The sequence below is a fragment of the Salvia miltiorrhiza genome, chromosome 3, assembly GCF_028751815.1.
Source record: "Salvia miltiorrhiza cultivar Shanhuang (shh) chromosome 3, IMPLAD_Smil_shh, whole genome shotgun sequence".
In the NCBI taxonomy this organism is placed as follows: Eukaryota; Viridiplantae; Streptophyta; class Magnoliopsida; order Lamiales; family Lamiaceae; genus Salvia; species Salvia miltiorrhiza.
Genome location: NC_080389.1, coordinates 9,636,338 through 9,661,963, shown reverse-complemented (window position 1 = coordinate 9,661,963; position 25,626 = coordinate 9,636,338). Strand labels below are relative to the sequence as shown.

The window sequence follows — 25,626 nt, the reverse complement described above, 5'->3', positions numbered from 1 at the left end:
GTTAGAAATGGATATTGGGCTCATTCTTCTCTTAAAAGGCCTTATAAGGGAGAGGGTTGCCTCACCGTATAAAGTGGCTCATGCCACTATCTCCAATCCAATATGGGACACTTCAATAGATCAAGATAAGATTCTTGTTTCAGTCTTCCTTCGTGGAGGCTAGGTGGCTACTTCGACACTAGTCCGTCTTATTGGAAGAGCTTCAAGCAACGACTTAAGATACTTGACCTGGAAGACCTGGAAGATTTTGGGTTGAAGTTTTTACCAGAAAGTATCGGCACATTGATGGAATTAAGATAATGCCATGAGTTTCTCCATCGATCTCCGCAGCAAACCTCCCTCTGCATCTGCTTGCCTCCTCTTCATATAAGGCGTCCACTTTTATTGTCTTAATTTGTATCCTTAATTGGTTTCCGACTTCGTTTCGATCGAGTTTGAAAGATATCACACAGTTGACAAGGAGAGGATTAAATAGAAAATGCGTCACTGCTTTTGAAGCTTCAAAATTTAAAAAGTAAAAGAAATAATAATATATTTTGGTGGTAGGATCCATATTGGATCAACTGTTACTTTTTTATTAAAATCTTATGTCAGAGACAGTAAGTGTGAACATGGAAACGTGCACGCTGCTGTAAATAATGAATTTATAATAATTGAAAGATAAGCCACCAAGTCTTTTTATATTTTCCATTGTAACAGAAGACTTTTGGAATCCTATTTTAAAAAACGAAAGCAAAAGCTAAGGAAAAGGGAGGATTGATTCCGAAAGTAGATCAAGACGAGTAAGAAAGAAGAATCACAATTTCAACTGTATATGTTTGCGTTTGAGCATTTGAAACTCAATATTTTTTCCTTCTATTAACAGTAAACACTGCCGGATTCAACCACGCCGCCCCCAGCTGTTGTAGACGCTGCTTGCTCGGCGTCACCATCTCCTTCCGTCGCCAGCAGCCCTGGTATGTTATCTTAAATCTGGTCCAATACGTGTATTCTTTTTCTTGTCTAATACAAAATTTACAATTCTTGCTTATTTGCTATTGTCAAAATGGAACTAGAATTAGTTGTATCAATTGAAAATATCATAAGATAATTAAGAAGAATATGAGTCTATGACAGTGTGATTGCCCGATTACTTAAGCTACTCTACAAGCAGCAAGGCCCATTTCTTTCTATGATTCTTTTTGTTTTTTTGTTTTTTCCAAGAAACTAGACTTGATCGAGCTGAATTCTTCTGTTTGTGTTTGTGTCGAATATTTCTGTTTGGGTTTGTTTTGAAGGTTCAATAATCCTTCTCTACTATCTCTTCGCTGGTGATTCAAAATCCCTAATTCTGCTCAAACGAAATTCACTATTTACAGTAAACACAGACGGATTCCATGGCTGCAATTGTTTGGTTTGATGAATGTTTCTGTTTGGCCAACTCAGTGTCTTCTTTAATTTTTTGCAAGTGAATTATGGTACAAGTAACTAACTAGTGACAGTTCTTGAACTAGAATCCAACACCTACTATGAATTTGATAATATTAGATGTTCAATATTTTAACAAGTAAAAGAAATATTACTAATATGTTTTGGTGGTAGAATCGATATAATTGGATCAGCTCTTACTTGTTTATTACAATCTTATGTCAGAAACAGTAAGTGAATAATGAATTTATAATAATTGAAAGACTTCAACTATCGAATCTTTTTGTATTTTTCATTCATTGTAACAGAAGACTTTAATTTGGAATCCTTTATCAATAAACCAAAGCAAAAGCTAAGGCAAAGGGAGGATTGATTCGGAAAGTAGATTAAGAAGGAAGAATCACAAAGCGGTATATTTAGATATCTTTCAAACTTGTTTTTTATCCCTTCAAATTGTATATGTGAAGCAATAAGTCAATGCTTCAGCTGGCTTCATATAAGCTCCTCATTATCTTATTATTTTATTAGCGGTTATTAATTAATTATGCACATTATTTGGCTTCTTCATTGTTCAATATATATAATTATTCATAAACTTTCTACTCAAACAAAATTCACTATTCAGAGCCCTAAATCTAATCACAGTAAACACCACCGGATTCCGCCGCGCCTCCCGCAACCACTGCTCCTTCGTCCTTGGTCCGTCGCTAGCGCCTCCCCGTGCAGGTATTATCTTAAATCTGCTTTACTTAATCCAATGCGTCTATTCTTTTTCTTGTCAAAATGGAATCAGAGTTAGTTGTATCAATTGAAAATTTCATAAGATAAGAAGAAGATTCCGATTACTCAAGCTTCTCTACAAGCAGCGAGGCCGATTTCTTTCTATGATTTCCTTTCTGTTCGTGTTTGTTTTCAAGTATCAATAATCCTTCTCCCATTTTCCTTTGGTGTGACTCGAAACTCCAACTTAATGGTTGGTGGGGAAAGTCTTACCTACTAATTAGCTGCTTCTTGAACTGTTATGTTTGTGTTTCAGCATTTGAAACTTTAATTTTTTATTTTTCTGTCTGTTTTTTGATTAATCGACTATGAAACCGCGTTAAACGATTCGGTATTCAATTTGTGAATTTGTAGTTTATAACCCCCCTCCCAACTCTGTTTAATTTGGCTAGTCAAATCACTCTTAGCTGCCCAGAAACAATGAGAGGGAGCAAAGATAAGAAGAAATTTCACAAAAAGGTAATTTTCCTTCTTCCTAGATCCAAATAATATGAAAACTGAACATAACTATGCGGAGTTTTTGTATAAAAAATTTAAATTTTTGCGCTTCATAAAATTTTATCAAGCCGAAAAATAATCATTGTGGAAGTTTGAATAAATTATATCATTTGTCTCATCTTACTTGACCTAATTATTATCATAGTGAAAATCGATTATTGGGTAAACGATTTGGGTAACTAAATCGGTTATTGATAACCGATCACCCAAATCAATTCGGGAACGGTTAGTGAAATAGAGCATATTTTTGATTCGGGTAATCGAACCAAACCGTTTAGACCGCCCTATTTATACCTATTATTAAAGAGCCTTGTTTTACAAAATTTGTTGTGCCTATTATATCTCTAACAACAACAATGAGAAGAAGAAGAAGAAGAAGAAATAATAATAATAATAATAATAATAATAATAATAATAATAATAATAATAATAATAATAATAATAATAATAATAATAAGATGAAGAAGAAGAAGAAATGAGTTGGTCCGATTAGATCGATAATTCAAGAGGGTTAGACTTGAAATTTTGTACACGATAAAATTACAGTTCGAATAGCATGTAATTGAATAGTCCGACATCAGATAGGGTTGACTCGAAAATAATATGAACCCTATACATAAGGTTGACCTAAAAACAATGTGTTCACCGGATTATATGACTTTTTTTTTTTCGTTATTTGATATTCAATTTCATTACCTTTACTTCTAAAAATTAGTATAATACTGTATGATTATTTTTCCAAAAGTTTGTGAAATGTATTTTAATTCAATATTAGAAAGTTATACTCATCATTTCACTTTGTTGTGTTTCTAATCCAACACTTAACATAAAACACTTAGATTTAAAAAAAATTAAAATATGATAATCATTTAACAAAGATGTGAGCATCTTTATATATGTGTAAGAGTTGCATATTAGTTATTATTTAAATCGATGTTGAAATGTAACTTATTTATTCGTGTAAAAATTTGTTACAAATATAATATTATCAAGAGAAATATACTGTATTAGTTAACATTTTTTTTAATAATTTTCGAACTCGACTAACCCGATAAGCTAGCCCCAAATCCGAATATTTAGGGTGAGGGTTGAAAATTTTAAACCCGTAAAAATGTCAACCTGATTAGCACGCACCTAAATAACTCGACAACCCGATAGGGCAGGCTCAAAATCCAGCAAGTTGGCCGGTTGACATCCTAATCTAATTTGAGAGTAATCTGATTTTCGACACAAAATCAAAACCAATTAAAAGTATAATAATGTATAGATATAGAATATCTATACATGGAAAAATTGTTCAACCCCTTAAGTTCATGGAAAATTTGATAAAAAAAAAGTTCATGGAAAATTTGGAAATGAGCCCAAAGTTCATGGTTTTTGGCGTAATTAACCCTTTTTTTTTTAATCTTTAGACATTACTATTTTGAATAAATAAATTGTGTTAAATAAGAAGTAATATGTGCAACCGCATGTAAACTCTGCTAGTGTTGTTAGGGCAGTTTGGTGGAAGCAGAAACATGTCTGAGGCTCTCCTTTTATCGCTGATACACAAGCTGGAGATTGCAGAAACAGCGGAGACCTATAAAATGAATATGGAATGGTTAGTTAAAGAGATGAGAGAGATTGTGGATATTGTGAAGGATAAGAAATTGAAAGAGGAAAGAAGCCTTAATTTTTTAGTATCCGACCTTGTCGACGTGGCTGACGATGCCATCGACCTTTTCAAAAACCACATTCATATGAGCTCTGCATCCATCCATAATTCGATGGGAGAGATCAAAAAACAGATGCTTAAACTGGAAGATGGTGAGTCCAACATGACATCATCGGAAAATGTTGATGATAACTATGTGGTGGGGTTGGAGGGAGATGTGGAATTTCTGATTCGAAAAAGGATTATTGGTAGGGGAGGAATCAGCCTTTACTACTATTTCGTGAAGACTCTTCTTATCAAAGGGATGAGTGGTATTGGAAAGACAACTCTTGCGAGAGAGATATACAACCATGCATCCGTCATTCAGCACTTCGACACCCGTGCATGGGTGTCTGATTCTACTTCTATGAAAGAGCTACTTATCAAACTAATACAACAGGTAGAAGATCCTCATACATCTTCCTTATTGGAGAATATGGACAACCAAAGCCTCCGAGATATGATTCGCCAACACCTGCGAGGAAAGCGATTTCTTATAATTCTCGACGACCTGCCCAAAAAAATGCCCTTGAAGTCTTTGATGAATGCTTTTCCACAACAAGGTATGTATGATCATTTTCCGTCTGCTTATGATCTAGTCGTTTTGCGCTAACTCATATTTTAACTTAGGTTGCGTTTACTTTGAGGTGCATTCTCTTTGGTTGTAAATTTATTATGGAAAAAGGAAGGATAAACAAAATTTCACCCTTTAAATCCTTCATTTCTTTTCCCACATTTCCTACTTGACTCTTACTCATTCCTCATTTACACTACAAATGAAGGATAAATGGATATTATCCCTCATTTGTAGTGTAAATGAGGAATGAGTAAGGGTCAAGTAGGAAATGTGGGAAAATAAATAAAGGATTTAAAGGGTGAAATTTTGTTTATCCTTCATTTTTCCATGATAAATTTACAACCAAAGAGAACGCACCCTGATGGATAAATTTATCCATAGAAAAGGATAGATAAAATACAAATTTATGCCTTTAAATGTCTCATTCATTTTCCAACATTGGACACACAAAAAATGCTCACCATTTTTCTTTCCTTATTTTCACTTTAAAGATGGATAATATTATCACACCAAAAATGGATGGATAATATTATCTATCCTTGAAGTGAAAGTAAGGAGGGAAAAATGGTGAGTATCTCTTTTGTGTCAAATGTTGGAAAAAGAATGAGACATTTAAAGGCATAAATTTGTGTTATCCATCCTTTTCCATGAATAAATTTATCCATTAAAGTAAACGCAGCCTTAAGAGATGATCATTTCCAAAAAAAATGTTGTCCGACAAGCCAATATAAATTTTCTCTACTCAATAACCTTCTGACTCTTCCTTTTTTGTATACATTCTTCATATGTAAGCAGACGACGGAAGTAGAGTGCTGCTCACAAGTCACACTACGCCTATCGACATAGAAGTATTTTCTGAAAATGTTTATAAGATGGAACCTTTGGATTCTAAGAAGAGCTGGCAATTGTTTCTGAAAACAATAAACCATGGCAATAGATTGATGGGAGAGCACCAATTCCCAATGGACTTGGAGCATATGGGAAAACAAATGTTGAGAAAATGTGGCGGTCTGCCATTAGCTATAAAAGTGGTGGGAAAGCAGTTAGCAGAAAAGAAACTCTCGGGAGGCAGTGAATGGGAACAACTTCTTGAATCAGTTGATTTTGGTCCAATATTGAAGTTATTGGAACCATTTTATCTTCAATTGGATCCCGAGCGGCAGTTATGTTTCATGTGTATGGCCTTCTTTAAGGAAAATACAACTTTGAGGAAAGAAAAGTTGACACAGATTTGGGTTGCAGGAGGAGTGCTACAGAGTTCAGAAGATCAGTGTGAAAAATATTTAGAGGATTTAGTCAATGAATCCGTTATTGATGTCAATGACAAGGGCACCAAGTATCGTATGAATGTTGTGCTACACATGCTATCCATCCAAAAGGCAGAGGAGAAACTAGGTTTCGAGATCCTAAGGAACAATGGAAATAATCGGCCCTCTGAGAGTCCTCGTCATCATCGTGTTATCATTTGTAGCAGAGACAAGTTCAACTACTCCACGGATCAAGATAAGCATCTTGTTTCTCTCTTCTTCCATGGAGGTGGCTACTTGGACACTAGTCCATCTTATTGGAAGAGCTTTGAACAACTTAAGATACTCGACTTGGAAGATTTTGGGTTGAAGTTTTTACCGGAAACTATCTGCACATTGATGGAATTAAGATACTTGGGATTGAGAAACAACTACATAAAAGAGCTTCCAGAGTCGTTGGGGTGCTTGGAAAAGCTTGAGGTTCTTGACATAGCTCAAAACTTTATGTTGGAGCTGCCAGATGTTATATGGGAATTGCATAGCCTTCGCCACCTCTACATGTCTAATCTGATTTACCGGAAGCCTTTGAAGATTGACACGCTACAGGATCTGGAGACCTTAACCTACGTCTCTGTTGATAATTGGACATATGAGCTCTCGGATTTAGTAATGTTGACTGAGCTTTGGAGATTGGGGATAGAAGAAGTGGATGAAAACTCAGATGTAAGCAAGCTCTTTGCGTCATTGGCTGAGATGTACTGTCTTAAACACCTAATCTTAAGAGGGTATCGTTTCAGAAGTATGCCTTGTTTGGATGAGCTTCGTATTCTATACGGACTCAAAACACTCAAATTAGATGGACTCCTTGCAAGGCTTCCAACAAGTTTCCCTCCAGAACTTGAATCATTGACGTTGATTAATAGCTGTCTTGATGAAGACCCCATGCCTCTATTAGGGGAGAAGTTACCCGAGCTAAAATACCTCAAATTGCGGAATGCATACACTGGTCAACAAATGGTGATCTTAGGCGATGGCTTCCCTGGTCTCGAAAAATTGTGCATCGAAGAGTTGTGGAATCTAAGAAATGTACGATATGTAAAAAATGCAATGGGTAATTGGCTCATGAAATTAGAAATCCATGATTGTCCATATCTGGATACCCTCCCGGAAGAGATTGTGTCGATGACTAATCTGAGGGAGTTAAAGATGGTGACAACCAAAAGCATTGCAACAAAGATGAAGAATTCACACTTAACCTCCAAGATAGCGACGGCGAATATCAATCCTATGAGCTAGAGCAGTTGGCGTTAATCTGGATAATTGATTTATCTTCTCCATTTGTGTGTTTGTAAATGACATTTAGTTGCTTTGGCAACTGTGAGTTCTTCCTGTCTTGTTGGTACTCTGTTCCTTCTCAAGTTACTGTAGATTTTGGCCACAAATGGTGTTGTTTATCCTTACAATATAATATCGACCAAATCGCTCGTCTTTCAACTTTTACTTCTTTTTTATATTTTTGTTGTGATTTTTTAATAAAACAGAGTTGTTTCTATGAATCAAAAACAGCTTGATGGGTTTAAAGGTGAATTCTCTATGATCGCAAATTTATCAAGAAAAGATGGAATTTTTTTATCACATTTTGGTTCCACTTTCTATCCCATGTTCACTAAGGACGATGCATTCTTTTTTTTATAGAAAATGATGAAATATATATATATATATATATATATATATATATATTTCATCATTTTCTATAAAAAAAAGAATGCATCGTCCTTAGTGAACATGGGATAGAAAGTGGAACCAAAATGTGATAAAAAAATTTATCAATGGCACATAATAACAAACATTTATTAATGGCACATAATAATCTATACAAATTCAATCCGAATGAGAAACCTAGCTACTACACTAATGATTCTACGAGATCTCAGTGTTTATATACAATCATCCTCTGCTTAACTAGTTCGACACAATCATCCTCTGTTTCACACTGCGAGACTTGCTTAGGCGAGAGGCCATCAAGGACACCGGATGGAAGCTCCCAGAACCATTACTTTATCCGGCTTGCCAAAATAACTGCTTAGATGAGCAAGTGTTTGAAATCCCTATTTGCAAGTTGACAAACAGCATTGTAGCTCGATATATCTGCAGAAAGAAAAACATAGTTGGTAAGAATCAGAACCGTTATAAAAGCATAGCAGCATTCAATTCTCAATCTGTGAGTGCAGTGGCTAGCAAGATACTCTCAAACCAACCAATATTAGACTTCTCGATCACAATATCCACAATTTATCATGCTTTCCTTAGAGCTAGGCATAGCTACTTCCAAGTTGTGACACAAGATATCCAAATTGAGGATAAAATTACATAAGTTGAATATTTTAATTTTTTAGAAGGCAATAAATTCTATTCTGATTAATAGATGGAATTGCCAACATAAGCCATTACACAAGTATGATTTACAGATGAAGATATGTACTTTTCTTATCCCTTAATTTCACCTCTTTCAAGATAATGGATGAAACAACAATGAAATATGGATATCATGTTTCCCATTGATCAAAATCAGCATATCACCGTAATCAAGAGAACGTGAAACAACACAACAGATTGTCTAATGAAATTAGTTGCTGAATAAACAATGAATGGAACAGAAAGAGTAAATAACAAAAGACACAATTCAACAACGACGAATATGAATACCCAACAAAAAATCAAAATTGCAACATACCAAAATTATAGTAATTCAAGTTCCAAAGGAAACAACACAAAGAGAAAGGCCTAGCTGCTTAACCAAAACAAATAAACAGAGCCATATAGTTCATCAAAACATGAAATTCAGTAAAACTAACTCCAATCTGATCAAATAAACGGAATATTCAGGATCGTGTGAACAAGTATACCAACTGTTAATTCGGTGCAACAACTTTCAAAATTTACACAAAATCTACTCATTTAAACCATTCAAAGACAAAAAAGGAACAAATAATGGACAAAAAGGGCTCTCATACAATTGACAGCGTAAATCAAAGAGAATTATACTATCAATCTCAATTTACCTAAACAGAGAGGCTAGCGCAAAGATCTAAACGATAATCGCAGTTGAATTTGAAGTTATAAATAAATTGAATTGATTGGATTGTTTACTTTAATATTATTAGGAAGGAAAAGCAGAAAGAAAAGGGAATAATCAAGAGCGAGAGAGAGCTAGAGATTACATGAAGACGAAGCTGCAAACCGATACTCTTCCTTGAATCAGATTAATTGAATTAGATGGACTGAGTTCGCGTTTCCTGCTACTGCGGCGTATGATCGTTTGAATCGCCTCGCGCTGGACCAATTGAGGCAGGGGGAAAAGCGTCGCCACATCGATTGAGGCAGAGGGAAGGGGCGGCGCCGGGAATCGCCTGGGGCCGCAAAGAAAAGAGGCAGCGCCGCGGGTGGAACTATTTGTCGAAGCGGTGAAGGAAGTTTACGGAAACAGCGGCGGAGGCAGCATAGCGTGTCTCTCCGGAATGGCGGGGGAGGAGATTTACGGAGGCAGGCGGAGGAGAGTTACGGCAGCAATTCCGCCGGCGACGAAGGAGTGAGCTGCAGTAGAAAAGTTAGGGTTTCAATGAATTTTGTAGAGTAATTTTGTATGATTTCAAATTTGAATTTTCATGAGGACTGAATTCTTAGATAATTGCAAAAATGACCCCATTTTTGAGAAGTTTAGTTTTGCTTATGAGGACCATATTTTAGGGTAATTATAAAACTGGCCCCATTTTTTATGTTTTTGTGATGACATCAAATTTCTTCACATAAAATATATTAATATGACAAAATTTGATTTTGTCACATAAGTTTGTCACAAATACTATTATTTTTTGTAGTGATAGGGGGCCGCTCCAATGAGACCCTCTAATTATAGTGAGATCTAAGGCACGATTTGGTGCGTTTATTTTATCAATCATATGGATGATATTGTATCTGGAGGGTGATTTTTTTTCGCAGGGTTCGAATCCTGGAGAAGCAGAATATTCTAAATTTTGTTATTCATCAGTATATACTGCATTGTTCATCAGTATATATGTCTTATTCAGTACGAATTTTTTAAATTTTATTTTTCATCAGTATATACATATTGTTCATTAGATATACGTTTTGTTCATTAGTATTATATGTCTTATTTATTGTACTCATGTTACACGAAAAATAGGGGGTCTCACTGGGGCGCGCCCCTATATATATATATATATATATATATATATATATATATATATATATAGGGGGCCGCTCCAATGAGACCCCCTAATTTTAGTGAGATCTAGGGCACGATCTGATGCGTTTATTTTATCAATTCTATGACTGATATTGTATCTGGAGGGTGATTTTTTTTCGCAGGGTTCGAATCCTGGAGGGAGCAGAATATTTTAAATTTTGTTATTCATCAGTATATACTGCATTGTGCATCAGTATATACGGTCTTGTTCATCAGTATATATGTCTTATTCATTACGAATTTTTTAAATTTTATTTTTCATCAATATATACATCTTGTTCATTAGATATACGTTTTGTTCATTAGTATTATATGTCTTATTCTTTGTACTCATGTTACACGAAAAATAGGGGGTCTCACTGGAGCGCGCCCCTATATATATATATTTCACCATTTTCACTTTTATATATGATAATTTTTTAATTTTTTTTATTATTCTTCATTTTCTTATGATACATTTGTAATCAATGAAAAAGCAAATAGGAGCTCTTATACTACAGCAAGGCTAACTAACTGCTGCATATTAATAGGATATGCATGTGATGCGATCTCGTCTTGAAACATGCACACAATATTATTTTTGGGTTATTAGCACCTAAATATATTGATTTTCCATTTTTGTGTGGTGTAGAGGTTCCGTCTGCGTGCGCATTGTTTATTTGATTATATATATAGAGGTCCTGTCTGTGTCCGGATTATTTATTTGATTATATATTAGCAACCTTTTGTAATTCTAAAAAAAAAAAAGAGTCCAATGAATCTCGAATTATTAAATGGTGTGATGTAGAGTTGAAAATGTGATACAGACCCTAAAAATTCTGACTTTTTAATACTAGTTTTTTTAATAAAGAGAAACATAACATCTCAAGTGGGACGGTGGTAGGAATTGTTTGCCGAGCTTATTGTATCGTCGTGTTGTTATTACGTTTGGTCCAATTATACGGAGGAAAAGTTATATTTGAAAATTAACATTTTCTTTTTCTCAATTAAAGTGTAGTTAATTTCAATGATTTTGTCGTGCAAGTATAACAATAACTATTTATTACAAATTAAATTACGTAGTACATTGTCAGGCCTAAGAGGGGCTTGTTATGATTTAATGAAGTAAGATTAAAATCATATGATTGATTGCTATGATCAAAATAAATGCAAAGGGCGGTGATATTTTTGTACTTTACTTACATGAGATTGTTCGAAAAGTATGAACTATATAGCTAAATAATCTAAAATAATAAAAAATTAGATTAAAATTAATACTTTAATAAAATAATGTCTCTGTCCCACGAATCTTGATGCATTTGCTTTCAACCGAGATTAAGAAGTTATAGATTAGTATTTTAAGTGTGTAGGTAATAAAGTAGAAAAGTGATAAAGTAGAAAGTGTAGGTAATAAAGTGCTAAAGTAGGTAATTAAGAACTCTTATTTTTTGCTAATTTTGTACATTTTTACTCTTATTCTTTTCCTATATTTACTACCCTTTGTCACTAATGGACCCACCTTATAACAACTTTATCATTTTTATATTCTATATTTATTACACTTTATCACTAGTGGACCCATCACACAACACCTTTAACACTTTAGTCAACTGTTTTATCACTTTAGTCAACTACCCTTATATTTCACCCATAACACATTTTTCAGCTTTCTTAGTCTCCGTGTCCACCCTCAAATGGGGCTTTAATTCGTGGACGGAGGGTACTATATTTATAAATGCATCAAGATTCGTCGGACGGTCCAAAAAGGAATATACATCAAGATTCGTGGGACAGATGAAGTATTTGATTCGACTAATAAAAAAATGGGTAAAGGTCACTTTCTGTCCCATCGTTTTAGCGAATTGTCAAAAATGTCCCAATTAATCTAATGATAATATCAAAACAGTACCCAACCTATCACAAAAATATCGTCCGTGTCTTGCAAAAAATTTTCGATAATCGAAAACTGACGTGGATTGCCGGAGTTACAACATGGCAAATCCACATGGACTCTTTAATTTAGCTTGATTTTTTTTTCCTTATCTTTGAAATTATTGGACACAACGCAGTGTTTGGAACGTCTCCTCTCCTGAAATCTATTTCCTCAACTCTCCTAAGAAAACAAGCACAGAAAATTCATCTCTCTCTTAAAGAGATAATTGAAAATCACGACAAGGGTCTTCTGAAATCGGCGGCGTCACCTTAAATCGTCGGCGTCTCCTGAAATCGGGGGCATCTCCTGAAATCGCGGCGCGGCGTTCTGCAATCGAAGCCCTAAGAATCTGGCGTCTGATACGATTTCTGGTAGGTTGCTTTATCTCCCCAATTTTCTTTGTTGCTTTGCTTCTTAAATTTGTTTGTGTCTGAAGCATTTTCATTATCATTTGCGGCTTCACTTAGTTAATTAATCTTGGTCTATAATTGGACTCCAATGCGTCCTAATACAATTTTTGTACTGGTATTTTATACTTGAGTTGTTGCTATCATTCGTAGAAATAAAATATGGATTTGAGAGAAGTGAATGGATCTTACTTTCGGCTCTTGGTTCATCATTACATTGTAATTACATTTATGCTTCACTTATTATGTTGATTTTTATGTGAAACTAGGGCAAATGAAAACGCTGCCACATGTGAAACTAGGACAAAGCTGAGATGATTGAATAACATATAAGACGTTCCAAACGCTATCGTTCTGTCCCTATTTTCAATTACATAAAAAAAATAATTCCAGCTAGATTAAAAGAGTTCACGTGGATTTGTCATGTTGTAGTAACTCCGGCAATCCACGCCAGTTTCAGATTATCGGAAATTTTTTGCAGGACACGACGATATTTTTGTGATAAGTTGGGTACCGTTTTGATATTATCGTTAGATTGGGACATTTTTGAGAATTCGCTAAAATGATGGAACAGAAAGTGACCTTTACCCTAAAAAAATTCTATTCAATTAATTGAAACAACCCGATCCGACGCCCTTAATAAGCGCCACCCACAGTTGACCTCTAATTTGGGTGAAATAAGGTTGTTTCAACTACTTTTGGATAAATATATAAAAATCATGCGTGGATTACAGCTAAGAAGACATTATTTAGGATATATTAGTTGAAACTTAAAGCTCAAATATATTGACTAATATTGAAGAAATAATAGAATTATATATAAGGTGGGCATCTGCCTGTCTCCCCTGTTGTCTTCTATTACAATTGTTTTAAGTTAAATTTCTTGAAAATTAAGTATTTTGTTGTTTCTATTTAACCTACCCAACTTGCTGAGTCACACCGTAATTGTGACTTTGTGAATTTGTAGTTTATAACCCCTCCCAACTCGCTTTTCAAATCACTCTTAGCTGGCCAGAAACAAGGAGCAAAGATAAGAAGAAATTTCACAAAGAGGTAATTTTCCTTCTTCCTAGATCTGAATAATATGAAAACTCAGCATAACTATGCGGACTTTTCATACAAAAATTTTAAATTTTTGCGCTTTAAAAAATTATATTAAGCCGAAAAATAATCATTTTGGAAACTTGAATAAACTATATCCTTAGTCTCATTCTACTTGACCTAATTATTTTCGTCACAGTCATTTAAGAGAAAAAGATTGTAGTGTAAAGTGTGTTGACATGACATGAGCTATATTTATCGTAGTGAAAATCCATTATCTAAAAAAGAAACAGGCCAAGTCAAATGGGACGGATGTATTACTAGTCTAGTTCAACACAAAATTGTGCATGGACTATCGTCAGTAATAAACATGAGTATTGTTTTCCAATATGAAGAATATAGTATAACATATGACACACTAGTATAAATATAATCATCATTTATTAGTAAATAATTGATTATTGAAGTAAATTAATAAATATATAATTAGGTTATATAGTTTCTTTAAACATCAATTTTTAATAATAAATGCTAATTAATTGTGATTCATTAAATTATAACAAATTTTAATTTTATAATAATATTATTGAAATAATGAATTTAATAGGGGAATACATGGAACATATCGATACAAGATCCAAACCGATTAGAGTATTGTATTTGTGTGGATTAAACGAGCAATCCTATGTGGATTTTTGTGTGTGTGGCTATATAGCTGCCTCTGCTTGCATTTTTATTCTCCATTTTAAACGAAAGGATTTTTTGCATCATGAAATAAACGTCAACTTCTTCATCAAAAAATTTAGCCACAATTCCTCTTTGTATGGTTAATTAGTTTTAGTCTTGTTTAAAATAACTTCCAACTTTGTTTCGACTTTGAAAAACATAGATTTCACACTCTATCGTTCATACCATACAATTGAGACAAGCGGAGGATTGATGCATAAGAAAGAATAGAAGAAGAATCACAAAAGGTAATTTCCTTGTCCTTAGATTTGAATGATTTTTAAATTCACATGATTAATTATGATGTTCTTATATATATAAACTCAGATTTTGAGTATTGTTACTTCAGTTTAATTCTTGCTTTGCAACAATAACTATTTATTACAAATTAAATTACGTGCGTAATACAAATTAAATTACGCGCGTAAAATGGTACATCTCATTCTTTGCAAAGAAACGATTTCATCACCTAATTGTTTGCTGAAAAACTCCGAAAAATTAAGAGATGATGAAGGTTATGATTTTAATACACTATAGTCCAAATTTAATATGAAACTTTAAACAATATAACTTATTCGTTCTAAATTTAGTTTTAATTATTTCTATCCCAAATTAACGAACACGTCATCATCTTAATTTAAATTTTAAAGTGTATTTTAAATATCTTTTCATAAATCAAATTTCATTATTTTTAAGTAGTAAATGGTAAAATAACATTATTATGGGAGATGATACTTTTATATGTAAGATATTTATATTGCACATATCTTTTATCTATAAAAACATATTCAATATATATCTTAAATTAGAGATTATGGTAAAAATCTTTAATTTAATATACAATAATTAAAATAAAATTTGAATCGGAAGATTATGCATGTGTATTTAATGTTTAAAAAATATTTATCTCCCCCTTCTCTTTCATCTCTCATATTTTCGCAGCTAATTCTTATATTTCTTGTCTATTTACATTCTAAAATATTACACTCAATTAATAACTATAATTATAAAATTGCCATCAATTTGACAAAAATAAATTATTAAAAAAAATATATTTTCATAGTATATATGAATATAAATTATTAATTATGCGAGTATATTGGAATATGAAAAATTAATGAATATCGAATAATAATAATTACTCCCTACGTCCCAAAAAAACATTCATAGTTTTCATTTTCCGTACATCCCATGAAATCATACATAGTCTATTTATAGTAATAATTCTCCCAGTAAACATCACAATCAATGTGGACTATTTCTCCACTCACACTACACTTTACATGATTTTTTAAAATCTGTACCATTCCAAATTATGCATGATTTTATAAGACAAAAAGAGTATATTATATATAAAAAAAGGGGATGCTCTCCTGTGGTCGATCTCACGGTGAGAACCACCCCTTAAAAGTGTTATTATTATGGCCCGTTTGATATGGGTTTAAAAGCAGGATAAGTTAAATTAATATGAATTTATGCAGTGTTTGGTATTATGTGCTACTAATATGGTCAACTCAGGTTTATCCCAAGACCCTAGCTTATTTTGTGGGATTAACCCACACTAATTATACCACCTTCCCCATGGGATAAATTTAATACCGAGATGTTAAAATCGAAAATTGATACCATTTTCACGCCAAACGATACTGTGAGGGATACCAATGCCTCCATCTTATTTTCAGATTTGAGGACACGAATGTCTATTGGTAAAATATGTGAGGATAATTTAGGTATTTGATATGTTAATCCAACCTATTCCAATGGATATCAAACACCTTTTGGGATTAATTACCAATGATATCAAACACCCAGATGGGATTAGAAATCATGACTAATCCACACTAAATTATCAGGATAATTTATATCCTGATTAATCCAATACTTAAAACCAAACGGGCCCTAAGGATAATTTAGTATGAACCCATAAGGCCATAATACGTAGTATTAATTGGTTGGTATTGGGTTCAAGATGTAATTCAAAGGGAAGGCCCACTAAGAGAATATGTAATTATTTAGCTCCCACACAACTCATTTTTAGCTCAAATGTAAAAATGATATCTTCATTTCTCTCTTCTATTTTTTCACAAATTTACCCTAAAAAAAGCTATTTTATCTTTTCCATTTTATTATAAACCATTCATTTTTTAATATATATGTCCAGGTCGTGTGACCTATTAAATTGGAACAAAGTAAGCAAAAAATATCATTTACAAAGTCAAATCTTGTCATTTACTTTTTGTATATATATAAATAGTGTAATTTAATTATATTGAAAGTATCATTTACATGTATGAAAAGGTATTAAATAGGAGTTATGCATGATGTGTGGCTTATTTGCGCTGAAATGATAAGAATTGTGCTCACATTATTTAGGGTTCTTTGTTTGAAATCTGTGATGTGATTCTGTATTTCATTTTTCTGCCTGGTTCTCTCCTGCTCTTAACAATAAGGATAAATTAAATGTGAATGAATTATTCATGCTCATACAAAATATATATATGTCCTGCATTTACAAAAGGAGGGTATGTATTTTACAAAAGAGAATTAGCTTTTGTAGGTTATTTATAAGAATTCCAATTTATTTGAATAGTAAATTTTCGAGTTATTTAGAGGGAAAATTGAATTTGGCAGGATGTATTTTGTGATGTCAAAAAATTTGGCACCAAATTTTTGGCTGAAATGCTTTGATTCAGGGGAACCCTGCCCTCTTTTTTGGCTTTTATTGATTACTTTATTTATTTTTCTCTCTCCTATATGCTTTTGCTAATTATGCTTAATATATTGATTAAAAATATGTGGGTACCACCACTTTATTTACACTTTTATCACTCAATTTGTAATATGTATACCATTTTTTTTTTGAGATATTTCAAATGGAACGGATGGAGTAAAATTCTTGCTTAAAAAAATAGTAATATGTGTATTGAACTCGTGGTAGAGTGATTAATATGCTTAAATGTCTCAAATTCGAGTCTATCATGACATGACTTTTTAATTTAATATTACAATTAATTAAAAAAAATCAAGTTAAAAATCCATCTTCCAGAAATAATAATAGCAACAATATTGTTAATTGTCTAAGCCATCAGATGCGGAAGGACCTCATGGATCCATATATATATCAACATTATGTATAGATTAGGGGTGGCACGGTACGGTATACCTTATTAAATCGACCATACCTTATACCTTACCTTTACCTCCGGTATGGAGAAAATTCATATCTTTACCTTACCTTTACCTACGGTATACCTTAGTTCGGTATACCTTAAGTACGGTATGGAGAATATACAAAACCTTCACCGTACCTTTATTTCGGTATACCTTACCGAATTTCGGTATACCGTACTTTCACGGTATACCGCACTTTAACGGTATACCAAAATAATCGGTATTATCAAAATCGAAAAAATTCAATTGGTATACCGTACTTTATATTCGCATACTTGTATGCATTCATGTAATATATAATAAATTATATAAATGTTATAAGTTACATATAATTTATATGTTAGAAGTAATATTATTTATAATATAATACTAATATTATAACTATGCTATTATATATGTAACTATTATAAGTTAGATGTATAATTTATTGTAAAACAATAATTTTAGTTATATATTATAACTATACTATAATATCAAAATAAATAATTTTATTTTATTGTATAACTTATACTATATACTATATTTTATTTGTTTTTGTATCATTTGATGATATTTATAAATTTATAAGTTATATAGTATATACTATATACTATATAGATGTTATAAGTTATATGAGATTTATAAGTTAGATGTAATCTAAATTATAATATAATATCAATATTAATTATAGCTATGCTATTATATACATAGATGTTACACGTCAGATGTATAATTTATTGTAGAACAATAATCTTAGTTATATAATATAGAATATTATATTATAACTGTACAATAATCTTAGTTATATATTATAGAATATTATATTATAACTGTGTTATGATATCAATATAAATAATTCAGTTATATTAAATTATATAACTTACATACTATATTATATTGTATTCACTTTTATATCATTTGATGATATTTATATTCGCATACTTGTATGCATTCATGTAATATATAGTAAATTATATAGATGTTATAAGTTACATATAATTTATATGTTAGACGTAATACTCCCTCCATCCACGAAAGAACTTCCTATTTTTCTATTTCGGGACGTCCACGAAAGAACTTCCTACTTTTTCCTATTTTGGACAATACCCCACCACTTAAAAAATACTCCCCTTTTAAGACAATTCCCACCACTCAAATAACATTAATTAAAACAACACAATAAATTATTAATACTTTTTCACAATTCTCAATACACTTTACAACTTTTTCTCCACTCTCAATACACTATACAACATTTTATTAAAACCCGTGCCACTCCCTCCTAGGAAGTTCTTTCATGGACGGAGGGAGTATTATTTATAATATAATAGTAATATTATAACTATGCTATTATATATGTAACTATTATAAGTTAGATGTATAATCTATTGTAAAACAATAATTTTAGTTATATATTATAACTATACTATAATATCAAAATAAACAATTTTATTTTATTGTATGACTTATACTATATACTATATTTTATTTATTTTTGTATCATTTGATGATATTTATAAATTCATGTACAATTGTATATATTCACATAATATAGATTATATACATCATTTTATAAAATTTATAAATATTTTTTAAAATATAGACATAAAAATAAATATTATATATTTTAAAAATATAGATTTTGATACGATATATACCGCGATTTTCGGTATACCAATATATACGGACAACTGCGGTATATCAGAATAAGGTATTGTACCTTATTACCGGTATATACCGAATATTAAGGTATACCAGAATAAGGTATGATACCGCATCACCGGTATATGCAATAATATTCGGTATACCAGTAATACGGTATCATACCGTATTCTGGTATATACCTTTAATACGGTATTTATTGATTTTTTCGCTATATACCACGGTATCGGTATACACCGGTATTTGAAAAATCCATACCTTTACCTTACCGTAAATCTTCGGTACGGTATCATACCTTACCAAAAAAACCGGTATACCTTAAATTCGATATTTTACGGTATTTTACGGTACGGTATGGCCGGTATACCGAGTTTTCGGTATATTTTTCCAGCCCTAGTATAGATGAGATTAATTAATTTCATCAAAATTTTTAGTCTCTTCCTTGTTAAGTTTTAGTCTAGTGTAAAATTCTTTTCAAATTTGTTTTGATTGTAAAGTTTTAGTCTAGTGTAATATTCTTTTCAAATTTGTTGACTTGAAATATATTGGGTTATTAGCCTGTAAATACACGAACTTTTTATATTTTCTGAAATTTAACATGACTTTTATTTTTAGCCCACAAATACACAAACTTAACATTTTTTCTGATTTTTGACATCGACATTAAAAAACTCTATTTATTGTGGAGATGGAGGCCGGAATACATGACGTAAACTACGAAATATGCACTTGAATAGAGTAATTTGATTCATTATTTGGATTAGAGAGTGAATGACATGGTATACCGGCCTTCACGTTAATAGTATTTTAGAATTTTTTCTTGTAGATGTCAAAAATCAGAAAAAATGTTAAGTTCGTGTATTTGTGGGCTAAAAATAAAAGTCATGTTAAATTTCAGAAAATATAAAAAGTTCGTGTATTTACAGGCTAATAACCCAAATATATTACACTCTACACCCTTCAAATCAAAGGATTTATCGGAAGATAAAAACAAGCTAATTTGATGTTAAGGGAGGATTGAGTCATAAAGTCAATCAACACGAGCAAAGATAAGAAGAGATATCACAAAAGGTAACTATTTCCTTCGTTGATTAGATTAATTTTAAAATTCACGTGTCTACGATGTTTTCACTTATATCAAAAATTAAATTCACTTGATTATGATGTTCTTATATAGAGTCAGACATTTGAAATATGAAACAATGGTGTCAAATGGCCACATTGAACATGCAAACACAATATTTGGCCACTAATTGAAAAAACACAAATTATGGCCATTAATTAGGCAATATGCCTAATATACCCCTAATTGGACGGACTGGGTAGGGTCAGGAGCGCGGGTCGCGTGCCGGGTAGGATCAGGCACGCGGGTCAGGTTAGGCACTTATGGCACTATTAGTGCCATAAGTGCCAACGAAATTTTTTTTTACTCCCCCTGCCCTGTCTACCCCCCAGACCCCCGATTCCACCCACCCCCAAGCCAAAAGGAACTTTTTAAACACTTCCCCTAGGGTTTAGATATTCCATTTAGGGTTTAGATTATTCATTTAGGGTTTAGATGATGCTGTTGTTTCTATATTTGTTCTGCATGTTTGGCACTTATGGCACTAATAGTGCCATAAGTGCTAAAAAGACCATTTTACTTTATTTTATTTTGGATTTTCGTTGGCACTTATGGCACTATTAGTGCCATAAAATAAAATAACAAAAGTAAAATTTGATTTATTTTTATCTAGGAGGAGTAATTTTTTTTTTTGTTTTTGGCTTGGGGGTGGGTGGGGTCGGGGGTCTGGGGGGTAGACAGGGCAAGGGGAGTAAAAAAAAATTTCGTTGGCACTTATGGCACTAATAGTGCCATAAGTGCCTAACCCGACCCGCGTGCCTGATCCTACCCGGCACGCGACCCGCGCTCCTGACCCTACCCAGTCCGCCCAATTAAGGGCAAAAACGTCCCAAAGCTATAAAAATGGCCAAAATTTATGTTTTTTCAATGAGTGGCCATAATTTGTGTTTTATGATCCATTTTGGCTATTCCAAAATTTTACTCTTTGAAATATTTCGCTTGAGTAAATTTTATTAATCAAAAATCATTTTTTTCTATTTTTTTTCAAATCAATCTTATTAATCCAAATCGATTGGTTGGGATGAGGGTTTTTTTTTTTTTTCTTTTCTTTTCTGATAAATTACATAAAGAAATTTAAAAACCGCTAGGCGACGCCACAACGGATTTGAACCTAGGACTTCAGGTTTTGAGTATTAACCTCTTACCTCTAGACTAGCACACACTTTATAAAGTGGCTTTTGTAGGTTTATTATTGCACGCATAGATTTGTAAAAGTTGGTGGGTTTTAGCTTTTGATGTGGTGTTGTTAAAGTTAATTTTGGGAGTTTATTATTGCTGCCACTCTAATGTTGTTAATTAAATTGGGTATTAGGGGCAGTTTGGTGGAAGCATAAACATGTCGGAGGCTCTCCTCTTATCGCTGATACAGAAGTTGGACATTAATTATCAAGAAAACATAGAAATAAATGAGGGCGTGAAAGTGGCAATGGAAAGGGTAATTAAAGAGATGAGAGTGATTGTGGAGATTGTGAGGGATAAGAAATTGGAAGAGGGCAGAAGCCTCAATTTTTTAGTATCCGACCTTGTCGACATGGCTGACGATGCCATCGACCATTTCAAACAACACGGAAGCTATAGTTGGAACTATGAATCCATCCATAGTTGGATGGGAGAGATCAAAAAGCAGATGCTTACACTGGGCGATGATGATGAGTCCAACATCAGATCATTAGAAAATGTCGATGACGAATATCCATTGGTAGGCTTGGAAGAAGATTTGGAAATGCTGCTTCGCAAAAGGATTATTGGTGGGGAAGGATTCTTCAGTTGGGCTGTTGTTATCAAAGGGATGAGTGGTATTGGAAAGACAACTCTTGCGAGAGAGATATACAACCATCCAACCGTCAGGAAGCACTTCGAGACCCGTGCATGGGTATCTAATTCTACTTACTTCACTACTCTTAAAGAGCTACTTATCAATCTAATACAACAGCTAGAAGATCCTCTGAATCTCCATGCATCTTCCTTATTGGAGAATATGGACAACCGAAGCCTCCGAGATATGCTTCACCAACACCTGCAAGGAAAACGATATCTTATAGTGCTCGACGACCTGCCCAAACAAATGCGCTTGAAGTTCTTGGAAACTCTTCCAAAATGTATGTATGATCATCTTTTTAAAATAATACATGACTGCATCAAGTAATCTATCACTATAATTTTTCTCGACTCGATAATCTTTTGACTGTACCTTCTGTATTGTTCTTATGTAAGCAGGTATTAGAAGTAGATTGCTGCTCACAAGTCACACGACACATGTCGACATACATTTATATGATGAAAATGTTTATAAGATGAATCCTTTGGATTCTAAGAAGAGCTGGCAATTGTTTCTGAAAACAATAAACCATGGCAACAAATTAAAGGGTGAGCACAAATTCCCAAAGTCCTTGGAGTATATGGGAAAACTAATGTTGAGAAAATGTGGCGGTCTGCCATTAGCTATAAAAGAGGTGGGAAAGCAGTTAGCAGAAAAGAAAGTCTCAGGGGAGAGCGAATGGGAACAACTTCTTGAATCAGTTGATTTTGGTTCAACATTGAAGTTATTGGAACCATTTTATCATAAGTTGGATCCCAAACTGAGGTCATGTTTCTTGTCTATGGCCTTCTTTAAGGAAAATACAACTTTGAGGGCAGAAAAGCTGAAACAGATTTGGAATGTAGTAGGAGTAGCACAAGAATATATATGTGAGTCATATTTAGATGGTTTAATCAATGAATCTGTTATTGATGTCAAGGACAAGAGCACGGAGTATCACATTAATGTTGTGCTACACATGCTATCCATCCAAAAAGCAGAGGAGGAATTCAGTTTTGAGATCCTAAGGAACAATGGAAATAATCGACCCTCTGAGAGTCCACGTGATCATCGTGTTATCATTTGTAGCAGAGACAAGTTCAACTACTCCACGGATCAAGATAAGCATCTTGTTTCTCTCTTCTTCCATGGAGGTGGCTACTTTGACGCCAATCCATCTTATTGGAATAGCTTTGAGCTACTTAAGATACTTGACTTGGAAGATTTCGGGTTGAAGATTTTACCGGAAACTATCGGCGCATTGATGAAATTAAGATACTTGGGATTGAGAAATAATTACATAAAAGATCTGCCACAGTCGTTACGGTGCTTGAAAGAGCTTGAGGTTCTTGATATAGCTCTAAACTTTATGGTGGAGGTCCCAGATATTGTATGGGAAATGGATAGTCTTTGCCACCTCTACATGTCTGATGTGATTTGCCGGAAGCCTTTGAAGATAGACGCGCTAACGTTCCTAGAGACCTTAACCTACATCTCGGTTGATAATTGGAGATATGGCATCTGGGGGTTAAAAAAGTTGAAATTTCTTAAGAAGTTAGGCATAGAAGGATTGGATAGAAACTCAGATGTAGGCAAGCTCTTTGGGTCATTGGCTAACTTGGAGTATCTTAATCATCTAATCTTAAGAGGGTATCGTTTTAGAAGCATGGCTTGTTTGGATGACATTGGTATTTTACATAAAGTTCATACTCTGAAATTGGATGGACTCATTGCCAGGTTACCAACTAATCTCCCTCCAAAACTTGAATCATTGACGTTGATTGATAGTTGTCTTGATGAAGACCCCATGCCACTACTAGGGACGTTACTCAATCTAAGATACCTCAAATTGCGGAATGCATACACTGGTCAACAAATAGTGATCTTGCACGACAGCTTCCCTTGTCTCGGAGTGCTGTGCATCGAAGAGTTATGGAATTTGAGAAATGTACAAAGTGGTAAAGATGCAATGCACTGGCTCGAGAAGTTAGAAATCCATGATTGTCCATACCTGGATACTCTCCCAGAAACGAATATGTGGGTTTTGTTGAAGGAGATAAAGATGGTGACAACCAAAAGCATTGCAACAAAGATGAGGAATTCAGAGTACTTAATCTCCAATACAGAGACGGTGAATATCAATCCTATGAGCTAAAGCAGTTGGCGTGTTAATTTGTATAATTGATTTTTCTTCTCCTTTGGTGGTTGTGTTTGTAAATGACATTTAGTTGCGACAATTGTGTGTCTTCATATCTTGTTTCTACTCTCTTCCTTCTCAAGTTGCTGCAGAATTTGGCAACATGCACCAAAATATGTTAAAGTTCATCAAAAACTCCAAAATATATATGAACAACCAAAAATACACATATCTTTTAGTAATCTACAATTTGGATCCCAAGTTGCAGCCATGTTTCATGTATATGTCCTTCTTTAAGGAAAATAAAACTTTGAGGGCAGAAAAGTTGTCACAGATTTGGGCAAAATTTTGAGTTAGACAGGAGAAAGAAATATGAAACGCATGGTATTGGATGAGTATATAATAAACAAACAAATTAGTACTCCCTCCGTCCACTAATTCATGACCCAGAGGAGGAAACACGTGTTTTAAAAAAAATGTATTGTTTATTAGTTGAGTGGAAAAGGCACCCACAAAGTGTATTGTTTATTAGTTGAGTGGAGAGAAAGTGTATTATTTATTGTATAAATAATTACTAAAAATTGGTAGAACATGAATTGGTGGACGAACCAAAATGAAAAGTAGGACATGAATTGGTGGATGGAGGGAGTAAATCAAAATTGTCCAAATTAGGTGTGGGGTAGTGTTCAAAAATAGAAAGTGTATATATTTGAGAGATGTACGGAAAGGAAATAAATGCATAATTTCAGGGGACGGAGGGAGTATATTTCTACGGAGGCATTTCCTTTATTCTCCTTGTTCGATGAAATTATCAATTTCTAAGCCTAATACGATCACAACTTGGGGTCATTTTACTTATCTCACTGTAAATTTTTGCTTTTATTTTTTTTAGAATTTACTTCATTTGGCACTTGTTGAGGCCATCCATATCTATAGTAGAATTTACTAGATTGTTAGAACTCTGGCATTGTTTCAAGTAGTCATGGAGGCTTGGAAAAATTGGATTTTTGAAGAATACGATATGTGATTATTTTCAGCACATTTATATAATGCATCTTTGGAGACAGTTTTTAAACTGTATTGTGAAGAATTTTCTTCACTTTTAAATTTCAGCAGAAATAACTACTCGTGAAGATATAGCATTGCGCACATAAGAGAGTTAGTTAATGAGAAAAAAATGTTAAAAAAAACTTTGAGTTAG

The 25,626-nt window shown here is 33.2% G+C and overlaps 2 protein-coding genes and 1 long non-coding RNA gene across 10 annotated transcripts; 2 read left to right on the top strand and 1 right to left on the bottom strand.

The window, feature by feature from the left end:
• The first annotated feature begins 867 nt into the window (after positions 1-867).
• LOC131017445 (disease resistance RPP8-like protein 3) lies at positions 868-7,649 on the top strand. The gene is made up of 5 exons (XM_057946206.1): positions 868-956; positions 2,053-2,133; positions 2,580-2,646; positions 4,185-4,941; positions 5,751-7,649. Exons 3-5 carry the CDS (start codon positions 2,608-2,610, stop codon positions 7,496-7,498), a joined length of 2,544 nt encoding a protein of 847 aa, XP_057802189.1. The 5' UTR covers positions 868-956; positions 2,053-2,133; positions 2,580-2,607; the 3' UTR covers positions 7,499-7,649.
• A 383-nt stretch (positions 7,650-8,032) lies between these two features.
• LOC131017449 (uncharacterized) lies at positions 8,033-9,865 on the bottom strand. Its single transcript, XR_009099615.1, has 2 exons — positions 9,424-9,865; positions 8,033-8,350 (listed from the first exon to the last, which is right to left on the bottom strand). It is a non-coding gene; the product is annotated as an uncharacterized LOC131017449 (long non-coding RNA).
• A 2,630-nt stretch (positions 9,866-12,495) lies between these two features.
• On the top strand, positions 12,496-24,549 carry LOC131017441 (disease resistance RPP8-like protein 3). Of its 8 annotated transcripts, none has more exons than XM_057946192.1 (6): positions 12,496-12,752; positions 13,756-13,841; positions 14,719-14,803; positions 20,379-20,438; positions 21,803-22,589; positions 22,708-24,549. In XM_057946192.1, the coding sequence occupies exons 5-6, from the start codon at positions 21,827-21,829 to the stop codon at positions 24,441-24,443; spliced, it is 2,499 nt and encodes an 832-aa protein (XP_057802175.1). In that variant the 5' UTR covers positions 12,496-12,752; positions 13,756-13,841; positions 14,719-14,803; positions 20,379-20,438; positions 21,803-21,826; the 3' UTR covers positions 24,444-24,549. The 8 variants fall into 8 exon arrangements, with proteins under 8 accessions (XP_057802175.1, XP_057802174.1, XP_057802173.1 ...); XM_057946191.1 differs by having other exon boundaries at positions 20,339-20,438; positions 21,809-22,589; XM_057946190.1 differs by having other exon boundaries at positions 20,339-20,438.
• Positions 24,550-25,626: the final 1,077 nt, after the last annotated feature.

Bases quoted from the DNA above. Each gene is read 5' to 3' on its own strand.
- LOC131017445 (XM_057946206.1), top strand. From the start codon at position 2,608: ATGAGAGGGAGCAAAGATAAGAAGAAATTTCACAAAAAG. The intron at 2,647-4,184 runs GTAATTTTCCTT...TTGTTAGGGCAG, and splicing joins AGAAGAAATTTCACAAAAAG to TTTGGTGGAAGCAGAAACAT. The intron at 4,942-5,750 runs GTATGTATGATC...ATATGTAAGCAG, and splicing joins GAATGCTTTTCCACAACAAG to ACGACGGAAGTAGAGTGCTG.
- LOC131017441 (XM_057946192.1), top strand. From the start codon at position 21,827: ATGTCGGAGGCTCTCCTCTTATCGCTGATACAGAAGTTGGACATTAAT. The intron at 22,590-22,707 runs GTATGTATGATC...TTATGTAAGCAG, and splicing joins CTTGGAAACTCTTCCAAAAT to GTATTAGAAGTAGATTGCTG.